Source organism: Microtus ochrogaster, chromosome 19 (assembly GCF_000317375.1).
Source record: "Microtus ochrogaster isolate Prairie Vole_2 chromosome 19, MicOch1.0, whole genome shotgun sequence".
Lineage (NCBI taxonomy): Eukaryota > Metazoa > Chordata > Mammalia > Rodentia > Cricetidae > Microtus > Microtus ochrogaster.
Genome location: NC_022021.1, coordinates 4,432,314 through 4,446,577, shown reverse-complemented (window position 1 = coordinate 4,446,577; position 14,264 = coordinate 4,432,314). Strand labels below are relative to the sequence as shown.

The 14,264-nt window shown below is 44.3% G+C and overlaps 1 protein-coding gene across 2 annotated transcripts in view; it reads right to left on the bottom strand.

Annotated features, from left to right (window-relative positions):
* The window catches only part of Sv2c (synaptic vesicle glycoprotein 2C), a 188,261-nt gene that overhangs the window by 101,408 nt on the left and 72,589 nt on the right, over nucleotides 1-14,264 (bottom strand). For both annotated transcript variants that reach the window (XM_005356459.3, XM_026783699.1), the window contains exon 3: nucleotides 955-1,135. In XM_005356459.3, coding sequence (XP_005356516.1) covers nucleotides 955-1,135 — 181 coding nt within the window. The remainder of the gene's footprint in view (nucleotides 1-954; nucleotides 1,136-14,264) is intronic.

Here is a 14,264-nt window from a genome sequence, read left to right as displayed (position 1 = left end):
AGTTGTTTTACTGAACTTCCTAATTACCCAGGTAACATTATTTCCCTTCTCAGATCTTCGATGGGGTTGAAGACTATATAAATGTAGTTACTTTTCTCTCATGACTTGGCCAAGTTATTTATTATACAAGACCTAAGCTAGTTAGAATACGATATTTCTACTTATTGTATATAATTTCATAGTAGGTTTAGAACTCTCTTACTTAAACAAAAGGGGGAGGTGTTCCGGGAGGTCCTTCCACTCCTCCAGCCTATAACCGCTGAGATACCAGCCCATTGGGGCGTGGTCTCTCTCCCTTTAAAAAAAGTGGCCACTTCCCTCTCCTCTCTCTCTCTTCACTTCCTGCTCCACCGGCAACTAGACTCCCTTCCTGGTTGCGCAGAGGGCTGACGGTGATCTGTAAGTTTTTTTTCCCTTTAAATAAATACCACCGTATTAATCATAATTCCAAACTGCTGTGGCATTGTTTGTGACTTACGCCTTTAGGGGCCTGTCCTGGAACTAGCTCCTGAGTGCTGAGATTAAAGGCGTGCACCACCACCGCCTGGAAAATCCACAGTATTTGAGACAGCCTAGTCCTGTATTTAAGAGCAGTCCCTAAATAATGTGAATCGTTGTCATAGACACAGCTTTTTCTTACTTAAATCTCTAAAAAAAATGTGTGATTCTGAACATGTTTTGCTGTGCAAACAGAATTCCAACTTAGGCAAAACCAGTCCCTTCAAGCTAAGTCACAACACCACCTGGCACAGAAGCATGGGTGTCTCTGTACCTTCTCAGATTTAAATGTCTATAATTACATTCCCAAGAATCAACACTGTGGCTTCTTAGGCTGACACAAAAATAGCAGAAATGTGTTACAAGTTTCTTTCTTGGTGCTAAGATCTTACAGAGTGCAACTCTACAATTGGGAGCAAACACATGGCTATAAATTAGGAAGGAGAAAAACCTTACCCGAATCCAGAAAGCAAACGACAGAGGAGAAAGAAGCCATAGCCTTGGACAAATGAAGAAAGGAAGGCAAAGAATCCGTTGACAGACATGCAAATCAGGAGAGACTGCTTCCTGCCCACTTTGTCTGCCAGTCCTCCCCAGAAGAACGCCCCCACCATCATCCCGAGGTACACTATGCTGCCTGCAACACACAGAAAACAAAAGAACAGGTCAGTGGTTGAAAACAAGTAGCACGTGTAATAGCAAACAGGGCACAAAACACACTCCAGCATTTGTACAGGGAAAACACCTCTAAAAGTGCGTTGTTAGGGATACAGTGATTAGCACATCGTTAGGGATACAGTGATTAGCACATCATTAGGGATATGGTGGTTGGTTGACAGTTTGGAAGTTAGCTCTGTCAGATCTTTGACCACCCGGACTCCTCAGAAGCACCTATGGGAAGTTATTTCCTTTGCCATCACATGTAGAAGATAAGCAGGTCATTCCACCCCAGCCTTTTGAGGACGGGTATGCAGTGGGTGGGTATGAGAAATCTCACAGAACAATCTTGGAGTCTGACTCCAGATTTCCACTTCTGGTTCAAAAGTCCTGTGTGTCACCATGACGAGGACAAGATGAGAAACTAAGTCAAGGGCCCTCAAAGGTCAAAGTGGATCTCCAGACTGTTTCAAAGTTCTGCTTATACCAATGGCCTGTGCTAAGGCCAGACCTTAACTCTTCTAGAAGATTCCATGTTTTTAGTCTAGACTCTAGCCCTTTCTGTGGAGTTGAGGAGAGTGGACTTGGTGATTACAAGCATGAGACATAATGAATTCTAGCTCTCCCGCTCTTCTCATCAGAGAAGGTCTTTGGAGCCAAGAGTTCATTGAGACAAGGAACAGTTGAGACATCAATAAACGTTAATGTTGGCTTCAACCCCTAAGGAAAACAAATGAAAACATGAGTTAGATGTTCCCCTTGCTGTCACTGTGAGTAGTAGGCACTTGATTGTTTTATGGTTTCTTTATTTTTATTTTTTTGTGTGAGCATGTTGGACTGGAGTTACAGACAGTTGTGAGCTGTCATGTGGGTGCTGGGAATTGAACCCGGGTCCTTTTAACTGCTGACCCATCTCCTCAGCCAGATCTCCTCAGCCAGTAGGACTCAGCCAACCATGATAAGCTACTAGGAGCAAACCACCCAAAGGAAGCTCTCACTTCCAATCATTATCACCTGCCAGTGTAGGACCCAGCCATGATAAGCTTAATGGAGGCCTGAGTCTCAGTTGTTTACCCTGAAGCAACACCTGGTTACAGGAAGGACCATAACTGAGATGACCCAGGTATCACCCAAGAACAGATCATCCAAAGGAAATTCCCAATGTTCCAGCCATTGTGGATAGGATCATCTGCCAGCATACACTCACCAGGACACCCCTAGACAAATGTCAGCCAATCAGGGGGTCCTGAACCTTAGAAATCCCTCACTCCCACCTTTACTACTATAAAAACCCAACTCTAACTGAGCTTGGGGCTCTCCGATTATAATATGTAGAACAACGGAGAGACGGAGTTTGCAAACTTGTATAAAATAAAGGCTCTTTGTTTATACATATGGGACTGCGTCTCCTTGTTGGCTTTTGGGGGACTTCATGGCATAACACAGCCCTTTCTTAAAAATATTTATTTATTTTTATTTTAGGTACATTGGTGTCTTGTCTGCATGTATATCTGTATGAAGTGTTAGATGCCCTAAACAGGAGTGCTAGATAGTTGTGAGCTGCCATGTGGGTGCTGGGAATTGAATCCAGGCCCTGTGGAAGTGCACACAGCCAGTGCTCTTAACCACTGCATCATCTCATTCATTCTTCCCTAAGAAAAACAAACCTCCAGTAAACATTACCTCCAGTAAACATTACCTCCAGTAAACATTACCTCCAGTAAACATTACCTCCAGTAAACATTACCTCCAGTAAACATTACGTAAACCTTGGTGAGGAACCTAGGTGTGGCAAATGTTAGTTCAGCACTCTCTCTCTCTCTCTCTCTCTCTCTCTCTCTCTCTCTCTCTCTCTCTCTCGACTTGTGACTTTTCTCTTGGACATTTCACCATTTCAGAAAGGCTTCTCGGGGCTGGAGAGATGGCTCAGGGATTAAGAGCACTGCCTGCTCTTCCAGAGGACCTAAGTTCAATTCCCAGCCACCACGTGATGGCTCACAACCATCTGTAATGAGAGCTGGTGCCCTCTTCTGGCAGGCATGCATTCCATAACACTGTATCTGTGTTAAATATCTCTCTCTCTCTCTCTCTCTCTCTCTCTCTCTCTCTCCCTCCCTCCATCTCTTTCTCCACCCTCTCTCCCCAAGATCCTAATGTACATTCATGGCTGTATATAAAACTGACTATGTAGTCCAGGTTTGCCTCGGTCTTAGCCCTTCTTTCTTAGCCTCCTTGGTGCTAGGATTTATAGGCATGAATCTCTTGGTCAAGTACTATTTTTAAATATACATTCCAGATAGTCTGACATTGATGTAAGAAAGCAAAAAAAAAAAAGTGGAGTTAATAATTTACTGATGGAGATTAGTTTAAGAAATAGTCTCTTTAAATAGTCACATCCCCTTAACTATTAGTGACCACATAATGAGTCAGTATGAGGCTCGGTAGGAAAACAACTGACAAGGCCTTCCAACCATCATACAGACTGTTCACGCAACCATGGTGAATGGAAAGGGTCAGAACAACTGTAAACCAGACCCTTTCCTTACCAAAATCAGCTTCCAATCAGGCTGGGATACTGCAAAGAAGTGGACTGAGCCTTGTGTGTGGCAGACATCATTTCTTCTTTCCCACAGGACTGGCTACACGCCCCCTGCCTCTCAACAGGGATTACTCACATTGTGAGATCCAGAGTGTGCCCAGAAGGTGGTTTAAAGAACACATCCTCGCAAAGTAGACAGACTCATGGAGGAAATGCGTAGGTAGCCTAGCCCACACTGACAGCTTCAGCGGCACGTGCTTGCCAGTCACACCTCTCAATATAGGGAGGCTAAGCTGCTTAGTGGTGGTGTCTGCGTCTTTTAAAAAATCTACACGTAAGAAATTGAGTGTCTAACTGTCAGGAGTGAGTGACCTGTAGCTTCTGGGATTTAAAAAAATCATGTGAAAGTCTTGCTTAGAGTTAGGGGTCCACAAACAAAGCCCCTCACCCCCTTAGGTCCTTCATTTTCCTTCTACCCCCAAGAGAAAGCTGCCATGACAGCCAAACTAATCCCATCTCTCTGTGGCTCTCTCCTTTGCTCTGCTGCAGGAAGGGAGGGCACAGCAAAGTGTGCTATCTGCATTCAATCAACAATCACTTAAATCATTTTCCTTCATTCCCTTCCACCTTCCTTCTCTTCCTTCATTTTCCTTCCTTTTAAAAAGGTCTCACTATGTTGCCCAGGCAGGTCTTGAACTCATGATCCTCCTGCCTTATCCTTCTAAGTATTAGGGTTGTAAGCGGGTGCCACTGCACCTAGACTCCATTTACTTTTTCAATGAGTTAATAACCCCTGCTGTTACTCATGCTGACTCTGCATCTTTTGGGTTTTTGAAGAACATGCCACACTTTGGCTCATTTGAACTTCACTACAATCTTGAAGAGTGGGTATTATTAACCTGTGTCATAGATGAGGGGACCGAGAGATTTTGTAGTATGATCAAACAAACAGAAAAAATGGCGCATTAGGGTAGTAAGTTTATTTTTGTCAGGCTAAAACCGGCAGGGTTCTCAGGATTCATGGTGTGTTGAAAACACCAGGCCTTGTAGCTCTGGATCCTCCATTGGGACTCTTTGGACTTCTCCTTGATCTGGGACCTTAAGGGTTAAAACCTGGTGCTACAGGACAATGCCCAGTGCTGTGAAAACTACTCTGATTCCCAGGATACCTGTTACCAGTTGGGATACCGCCACTGTTATTTCTGTCAAGCTCACCTTGGAACTACTTATTATGCTCAAATCAAGAACTGGATGCTATAAAGTAGACGATCTAGCTCTTGAGCTTCTGGTTGACCTCAATTTGTTCCATTTAAGAGATGTGAATCCGAGTGCAGAGGCAAGTGTGGCTAATCGGGTCCTCCTTGTCCCCTAGACTCTAATCACCCATGACTCCCGACTTCCTCCAACTGCCTGCTCATGAAGTCATTTGGATATCCAGCCTCTTGAGAGGGAATCGTTTGTAATCTAGACAGAGTGGCTTATCAAAAAGTAAGTCAGAGGGCAACATCCAGGCTAGACTTTTCATGGTTTCCTGGGGATAAATGGCCAGACCAGAATAATGCTGAAGCAGGTAGCCATCTTAGGGGGGCACTAGGGTCCACTATATGTTCATCGGGATACTCGATCAGGATATTTTAAGGAGCATGTTTAAGGAGTGTTGGCCTGGCCCAAAGCAGGAGGTGTGTTCTCCAATAGAAGAGTTAATGGGGAGAGGCTGTTAATTCTCACGCAAACCCTGGGGGGGTTCCTTTAAGAATGAAACGTGTGAGAGGAAAAACTTAAGATGGTATTAAAGTCCTCCACAAGTGGAGGGTTTGTCACAAAGGCGTGCAATGTCAAGCTGTGAATCCCTTCCTCTTTCACTCTGGTTAAAAGTGCTTACCTTCTGAGGGTAGCATCTTTCGTGGCTTAAGTTTGTTTGTTTAATATTGGCATTGGTAACTAGACTATTCCACCAGGCAAGCTATGGAAAGGCTTCAGCCTACCAAACAGCTAATTTGAGAGAAGAATGTAGAGATTAGAATTTTCACTTGTTGATCATGAAGTCTAGTTAAAGCCAAACATTTGAATGTTTACAAGGGCTTGGTGTGAATAAAATTGTAACCACTCAGAGTGGAAGGAGACATACTGTACTTTCCACTTGTGTCCAAATTGCTACTTTGTTTTCAGGGTATTGTTCAGGGAGTCCATGAGAACCTGCAGTAGCTGTACACTCTGGGTGTGCCCCCTGCGTCCTCCCTCTCCTTTCTTCAGCATGCTCTGCTGGCCAGGGTCAGGCAGAGCCTCAGCCAAAGGCCCTCTTTTCAGCAGGGAGACCAGAGGTTGTGAGAAGGCAGAATCTGAAGTCGCTCCTTTTAGACCTTTGTTTTTCAAAGACCTTCAGGCCAAGAACTTTGATAGGAACACAGGCTCTTGTGCTTCCTGGGTCCTACTTGCTCACTTGAGCCTGATCCCTTAATGCTCTCATGTATACTCAGGTGGGTCTGGAAGGCCTCTTGGCTTGGCAGGCCTTCCACCTAAACATCCTCGGAAATACATTTCTTACTTAGGGTCTAACATGTCTTGGTGGGGGGATATAGGTGGCAGGATATTCTACCTCGGAAGACACGGAGCAATCAGAGCTCCCTGAAGGAGCTGGGGATCACAAAGGGGCAAGCAGAAGGCGTAGAAAGGGCTCCTATGCTGTGCATGGCTTCTCACTCCTTTAATTCCAGAACTCTGGGAGCAAGTCTTCTCAGGACAGACAGGGCTGCAGAGAGGAACCTGGGCTTAAAATCCTCCTTTCCCCCCAAAAGAAAGGGCTCCTTCCCCTGACCTGTCTTCCTCAGGACTGCAGGTGAGGGTCCCATCCAGGTCTGGGAGAACAATAGAAAAACGCCCTGGACTGTGACTTGCGTTCTTTCATCAGTTTATTTAATCCAGTGAAGCCATCAGGATGCTGAACCTGGCCTGAGACACAAGCTCATGATCCCCTTTCCACAGCTCTGGTAAAGGCCTTTTTATTTTATTTTATTTTATTTTTTTATTTTATTGCCAGACTGTTGTCCTAGTCTTCAGAGAAGAACCCCAAGGCCTTGAGTGTGACGTTCTCATCCAGGCATTTTCTAAGGTGCAGGCTGGTTCAATTTGATTTAATCATAGCCTTGTTTCCCCCGATAAATATCACATTTCCATTTTCGTCTCTGCTAAGCTACTTTTGATTCCTCCTGACATTCCCTGAAGGGGTCACATCTTTTTTCCTGACGTCATTTTAAACCACATTTAAACAAAACAGAACAATTTAGGAAACAGGCTACAGCTTTTTTTCCCCTTCATAGTAACTATCAATTGGCTTTTAAAAATGATTTTAAACATTTTGGCTATCTCTAACTAACGGGTGACTTTAGAATTCTCTGCACCATGAATTTAGAAATTGATTTCCAAGGAAAATTTTTCTATGGTGACATGCTAAATTTACTGGGGGAAAAAATCTCCATGAGGCAATAATGATCCTATTAACCTGTTACACAGGGAGGGAAGTGTTTCTTATATTAAAACTTCTAAGTCAAAGTGCAATGAATCATTTTGAATAAAAACAACATGTCTGGGAACGTTTGGAAAGACTACTGTAATGTAGGCTGTTGTATTCATAGAATAAAGAAAATACCATTATTGCCCAATTGTGCTCAATATTTCTAGATATTACTCCTTTCGTAAGTAGCTGATACATTATTTGCACAAAGGTGGAGTTTTCTCCTGCAAACCCAGGGCATCCCTACAGTAGCAGCTCACTGATGGAGATGCTCTCCTAGACTAACCCAGGGCATCCCTACAGTAGCAGCCCACTGACGGAGATGCTCTCCTAGACTAACCTATCCAGATGAGGACTTCCCTCATCTCAGGCCCTCACTTCTGGCTGCCTGAGTTCCTCTCTGAGTTGCTCAATTTTAGCAAGACTCTTGCTTAGCCAGGACCCCCCCCCCACCCCACGTACCCACACGTGACATCCCTGGATATCTAATCAGGTTTCTTACCCTCTAGCATCCCTCAGCAGATGTCTAGGTACCCTCATTTGCCTTCAGCAAGAGTGCAGCTAGACTAGCGAGGTGAGACGTCCTCTTGTCCTGCGATGCGTTCTGTTAGTAATTTTCCACCCATCTCCTAGGATCCTTGGAACTTTTTCCTTTGGTTGTAAATTCTTATTTTTCCTTCTGGTAATAACTAAGTCCAGCTGCCCCACTGCAGCAATCCCTATGCCTACTGTGAAGGTCTTGAGTACGACCTGCATACTGTCTTTAAACAGTAATAAACGAATAACCTTTCATTTGATACCCTTGAGCCATGATTTACTTATCCAACTCACTGGATTAAACAGCCTCAGCCCACCCCCGACAAGCACACTAAGCCCCATCACTGGAAGCCTTCTGTTGTGACTCATCTGTCTTTCTTCTGCTTCCACTGCTGGCGGTTTGTGACCCCCAAAGGCGGGCTGCACATGCGCTTGACCTGTTTGTTCCAGTTCTGCTTGGTGTTAATTATACATCTGCCTACAAATCAATCACACACACAGGAAACGTGAGCGTGAAAGGAAAGGAAACAGTTACTAGGACTTCGGAAAGAAGACAGAAAGGAATCAGGGCCACCAAACAAAGATGAGCCACATAACTGAAAGAGACCAAGACCAAACGGAAGACTCCGTGTTCAGATTGGGGGTAACGTTCTCACTGTACATGAAAGAATTGTGAACCTGAAAAATCAAAGCTACTGACAGCTGGGAGGATGCAAGAAAGACAAGGGTGAGCTCCAGTTTGAAACTCTGCACTCAAGACTCTCAAATGAGTGTAAGCTGACATGTTAAACACTTCATTTAAGGACTGTGTATATTATACTTTGTGTCAACTTTTCCATTACCCAATATCAGCCGTGATTTGGTTAGATACGGCAACACTTCATGAAGACATGCTTTGTGCTAAAAGAAAGCAGGCATACACAAGTCATTGGGACTGCCACCGATCGCTTACTGATAGTTTTGAAGACTATCAGAAGCTAGTGGAGGTCAATTCCATAGCTCATGGCCTCCCCCTCTCCACTTCCCTTTAGCAAAGATTCTGGTTTGGATTTTTCAGCCTGTACTGGAAAAAGCCTTGGAGTGAAGTCGAAGTGCTCAAGCCTAGTTTGAGTCTGTCTTTAGCAACTGGTTGAAAGGTCTTAGGCCAGTCTCTCAGAGTCTCCCTGGGCCCAATGCTTGGGTGGGGCTGGATGTATGGTTGGTTGACCCTGCAAAGATGGCTTAGCCTCGTGCTTTGGCCTTAGAGAGAACCTCTCCCCTTGCTGGTTCCTTCAACATCTTCACATCTGTCCACTGAAATGGAAGCATCTGTATCTGCTGCCCTGTGGGCAGAGTCTCCAGACCTCCAATATGTTGTCTGAATTAATACGGCCTTCCCTTGGCCAAACACCATCATAGTCCATAAAGGGCTGAACTCAGAGGTCCCTCCCCAGCTGCCTCAGTTTACCCCAACTCAAAGCTTAAAGGGGAACAGGTTTCCTCCTTATCTACAATTTTCAATTTCTTACCACTTCTCTGTTCAAATTCTGTGCTTGAAGTAGAATTAACAGAAAAATGTCAATCAAGTTCAGCACTTCCTTTATTAGACTCTTCATTGAAAATGCTGACAAGTACCAAGCATGGTGCTACATACTGTGATCTGTAATCTCAACACTGGCTAGGTGGAGATAACAGCATCACATGTTCAAGGCCAGCCTAGCTAGGTGGCAAGGTCTTGTCTTAGAAGTGATCCCATTACCAAGGCAATGGGCACTGAGAAGGAGGAAAAAGGAAAACTTTAAAAAAATGTATTTTTGACTTAAATGCAATATTCTCCCTCTCCATCATTTACCATTCTGAACATTGCACCAGGCAACAATGAGTTAAGTGTGCAGGCCTTGAAACAAGTAGCCTAGATCTGTCTCTCTCATTCCTGGGCCTGTGGTCCTGGGTAAGTTACTTAATTTCTTTGTGCTCCAGTTTTCTCCTCAGTATAATGGGGCTAATAATAGTTCCTATCTCACAAGGTTTCTTAGGGACTAGATGGAATAAATCAGTTTCTTAACTGGGTGACGCACGATCGCTCAGCAAGCAGCAATGTCTAATGTTTTTGTTTGTGTGTTTTTGTTTTTTTGGTGAGAGGCAGACAGAGAAGGGAAAAATGAAGGGATGGTAAGAGCTGACAGGAGGAGGAGAGGCCATGTAATGATGATATCTAGCCTCCCTCAGCTCAAGGATGGAAAAGGATCCACCTGAAACAGCTCTGGAAAAATAATTTAACTTTTAAAATCCCAGATATACATACATACACACGCATGCACAAACACACACAAGTGCACACACCCATGCGGGCACACACATGCATTATTTTTGCAGACAGAAACTTTAAAGAACTCATCATTAATAAGCTTTACCGAACTCTAACCTCTCACTTTGCTTCTCCTTTCCTTCTTATTATTCATTTATTCATCATTATTTCCATGCATTTATTGCAGTGCTGGGGATTGAACTCAGAGCCTCATACAAGCTCCCTAAATCCCCTCCCACTGAGCTGCCTCTCCATCCCTGGTTTTCAACTGCTATTGACAGTAGCCACTGGGAGGAGCCACTGTGTGCTCAAATACATCTCTGGGCTTATAGAAAAATCAAATAAAACCAAGGAAAATAAACCAAAGACATATGAAGGAAGCAAGGAAAAACATTTTGAATTTGCACTGGAGAATATTTACAACAAAAGTCAGCTCACCTCAGCAAGAAAGAACGGTAAATATCAGATGCCATCTACTGCATGTTTCTAATTCACATTTGGAAAGCCTGGCATTTAAATGTGTCTTCAGGTAGAGGCAGAAGCTGCCTGCTGATGTGGGCAACACTCGCTTACCCAAGTTCACCTGGGCACTAAACAGCAGATGAAAATCAGAGACATTCTACCCAACCAGTGAACATGGAGACTAGAGGGAAGTCCTCATAAGAAAGCCCAGTTTATTCTCCACTGTCCCTGGTTAAATGGCAAGGACATAGTATGCTTGTTGGATAGGAGAGGCAGGAAAAGAAAAAAGGCATGGTCGTTAGCTCTAGACTCAAAGCAGGCAATTGCAATTCATTTGGCATTTGAAGGAATAATAACGATAACAACAACATGTATTAAGAAAGAAGAAGATGAATGCAAGCTGGTTCATGGTAGATGATGGACACCATATTTGGTCCCACACCAATGGGAACTTGCTCTTCAAGCTTCCCGTACTCTAAGCTGTGATCTGAGGGAGGGAAGTGCACTATTCCCAATCCTGATCCAACCAAAGGGGGCCAGTAATAGCTAATGACCATGGTTTGTTTGAACTGCTGCTGCAAGCTGGAAATCTTGCCAAGGATGAGGGACAGAGAGGCAAGAGAAGCTGCCAAATGTGAGCAGGACATGGCCTTTCCTCCTCTGCAGTTCACTGCCACGTTCAAGACAGCTTTGTGTCTAGCTGTGCAATCCAACCATCTGTTGTGTGACAGAACTTTCCCTGGGGAGATGGAGAACACACAGGCCTACCCACCACAGATACGGATCCCGTGAAATACCAAAGTACCGGTACCACCAAAGTCCAACTTGGTGAACCAATGAGTTTTACTGGAGTTACTAACAGGAGCAGAAATGACTCTAGACAGTTGTGTCTCCAAGGCCCACACGGGCATGGGTGACAGCTCATGAAAACTGGGAAATCTGGAGAATACTTTGCAGCCTACAGACTGCTCATCAGGCTGGAGTGCGTCCTTTCTAAGTGTCTCTGATCTAAACCTCTTCCAGGCAGCTCAGCTGGTTTCTGCTTCTCCTAGGCAACTGGTCTGGTCTCAGAATCTTCTTCGCAGCTTAGCTTTGCTCTTCTGAGAGGGACTCTCAGCTTTTATTGTCTACTCTGCCAGTGAGAGGCCTAGTGAATCTGGTTGGTTTCAGGGACTTCCTGAAGCTATTTTGAGTTGTTTACCTCCCCCCCTTAAGGGGCTTTTCTGTAGGTTTCAGTCTCTGAGGAAGCTTGTACAATACCTTCTGAGAAGGCCAGACACGGTGTCACACACTTGTACTTCCAGCCTCAGGAGACTGAAGCAGGAGGATCCAGAATTCAGAGAAAGCCTGGACTGTGGGACAGCCCCTGTCTCAGAAACAAACAAGGCATCTGAAGGGTTTCACACAGGGGTTCTGTGCCTATACTAGGCCTAGACAAACGGTATCTTTAAAATTTTTTCCATGCAATTCTAATGTGAAGACGGGTCTTTAAACCTTTCTTTTCTTGGGAGATTGAAAACATGCTAAAAGTAATTACTTCAAAATCAAACACACATTGTAATTAAAGCAAGAACATTATGCTTAAGGGGAAAAAAAAGAGAAAGATCAGTTTAATTACTTCTATGGACTTCTAAAACTCTACATGGAAGGCGGTGGTGGTACTGAGTTTTGAATCATGAATCAGAGGTCTCCCACATAAAAGATCCCTCCCAGAGAAGTTACAAATTAAGGGAGGAAGACAGTGTACACAGCCTGAAGGCACACAGATCAGAGTATACAAGACTCCATATTGTTCAAGGTGCATGCGTGTGTGTGTGTGTGTGTGTGTGTGTGTAAAATTCACAAACAATATATTATTATTCAGACTTAAAAATGTTGTCACAGCATGGATGAACCTAATGTGCAAAGAGAAAAACCTTTAAATAATTAACAAGTTAATTACTGTCTTAAGGTTTTATTGCTGTGAAGAGATACCATGACCATGGCAACTATTATAAAGGAAAGTATTTATTTGGGGCTGGCTTATAGTTTCAGAAGTTTCGTTCATTGTCATCATGGCAGGAAACATGGTGGCATGCAGGCAGATAGGGTGCTAGAGAAGGAGCTGAGAGTTCTACCTCTGGATCTTCAGGCAAACAGGAAGTGAACCGTGTACCATACTGGGTGTAGCTTGAGCATATAAGACCTCAAAGTCTGCCTCCACTGTGACACACTTCCTCCAACAAGGCCGCATCTCCTAATAGTGCCGCTCCCTATGGGGCAAGCATTCAAGCACATGAGTCTAAGAGGGGCCCTTCCTATTGAAACCACCACAATTACTAACAAAGACACTGGGGATCATTTATGGTTTCTTGTGGGGAACTAATGAAATCAAATCCCTTGTGTTAGAATAATAAACTTTCTATAAAGAGTTGGGGGGTCAATATTTTGCTTTTTGTGAATCACACAACTCTGCTGTTACGTCACAGAACCAGTGACAGATAACACATAAACACATGGACATTATGGTGTTCCAATAAAACTTTATATATAGTGGTGGGCTGAGTTTAACCACTAGGCTGTAGCTTGCAGACCGCTTCTGTCTGGCAAACAGTTGCCTATCGCAGATGTATAGTGACTGAGAGTTAGAGTGAGTTTTTGAGAGGCCATGAGAATCTTAAAACCAAATCAGGAGTGAGGGAGGATGAAATTCGTTTGAGAGTCACAATACAATAGGGAAGTTTAAGAAAAATGTCCATATTTGGAGGGTAAGCGGGAAAATACAAATTAAAAAAAGGCTGGCAAGGAGAGAAGAGAGCCGAGGAGAGGCAAGGGCCTCAGGATGGTGCTCAGAGAGTAAGAACTCAGGTAGACTGCTGAGTTTGCCCCAGAAGTCACTGGTGAGGTCTAAAAAGGAAATCCCAAGCTGTTGACAATGACAGTAACACTCACAGAGAGCAGATGATGAAAAGCGAATGAGCAGGGAGGACAGGGAAACAGAGGTGCACATCACAGCGATCCAGAGAAGCAAAAGCACACAGCTGGATGGAAGGGAGGCAGAGCAGATGCAGTGAAGCAGAAGCACCCAGGTGTGACGAGGCGAGTGAGCGCCAGACGTGACACCCCGAGTGTAGTGTGGAGCCTCCTTACAGCAAACACAGGCAAATGCCCCTTCCTAGGAAGCGCTGGCCTCTTTGAAAGAATGATGCCATCACGTGCCTTGTTTCTAGAACACACACACAAAGAGCCAAGCTTATGAGAAAGTATTAATCTCAAGCCTAAGAATAATGGAGGCACTGAAAGGGCTTCTCCAAGAGAAGGCTCTGTTATGTCTCCATAGTGACCAAACAAAGACTAAAATTTTAAAGGGCTCTGGCATTTTAGAAGAGCTGAACAAGTGATGGAGGAAGGTCATTGGTTGATTAAATAAAGAAGCTGCTTGACCTGATAGGTTAGAACGTAGGTGGGAGGAGCAGAACGCTGGGAAGAAGAGGAAGTGAGCTCAGAGACTCAACAGCTCTCCTCTCAGGGGCAGACGCCTCAGAGAGACACAATGCTCCACTCTTGCGGGCAGAGGCGAGAGCTCTGCTCTCTGAGGCCCATGCGATGAAGCTCCGACCCAGGATGGACGTAGGCTAGAATCTCCCTGGTAAGCGCACCTAGGGGTGCTACACACAGATGATTAGAAATGGGATAAATTAATATGTGAGAATTAGCCTAGAAGAAATGGGCCAAGCAGTGATTAAAAGAATACAGTTTCCGTGTAATTATTTTGGGTAAAGCTAGCCGGAGGC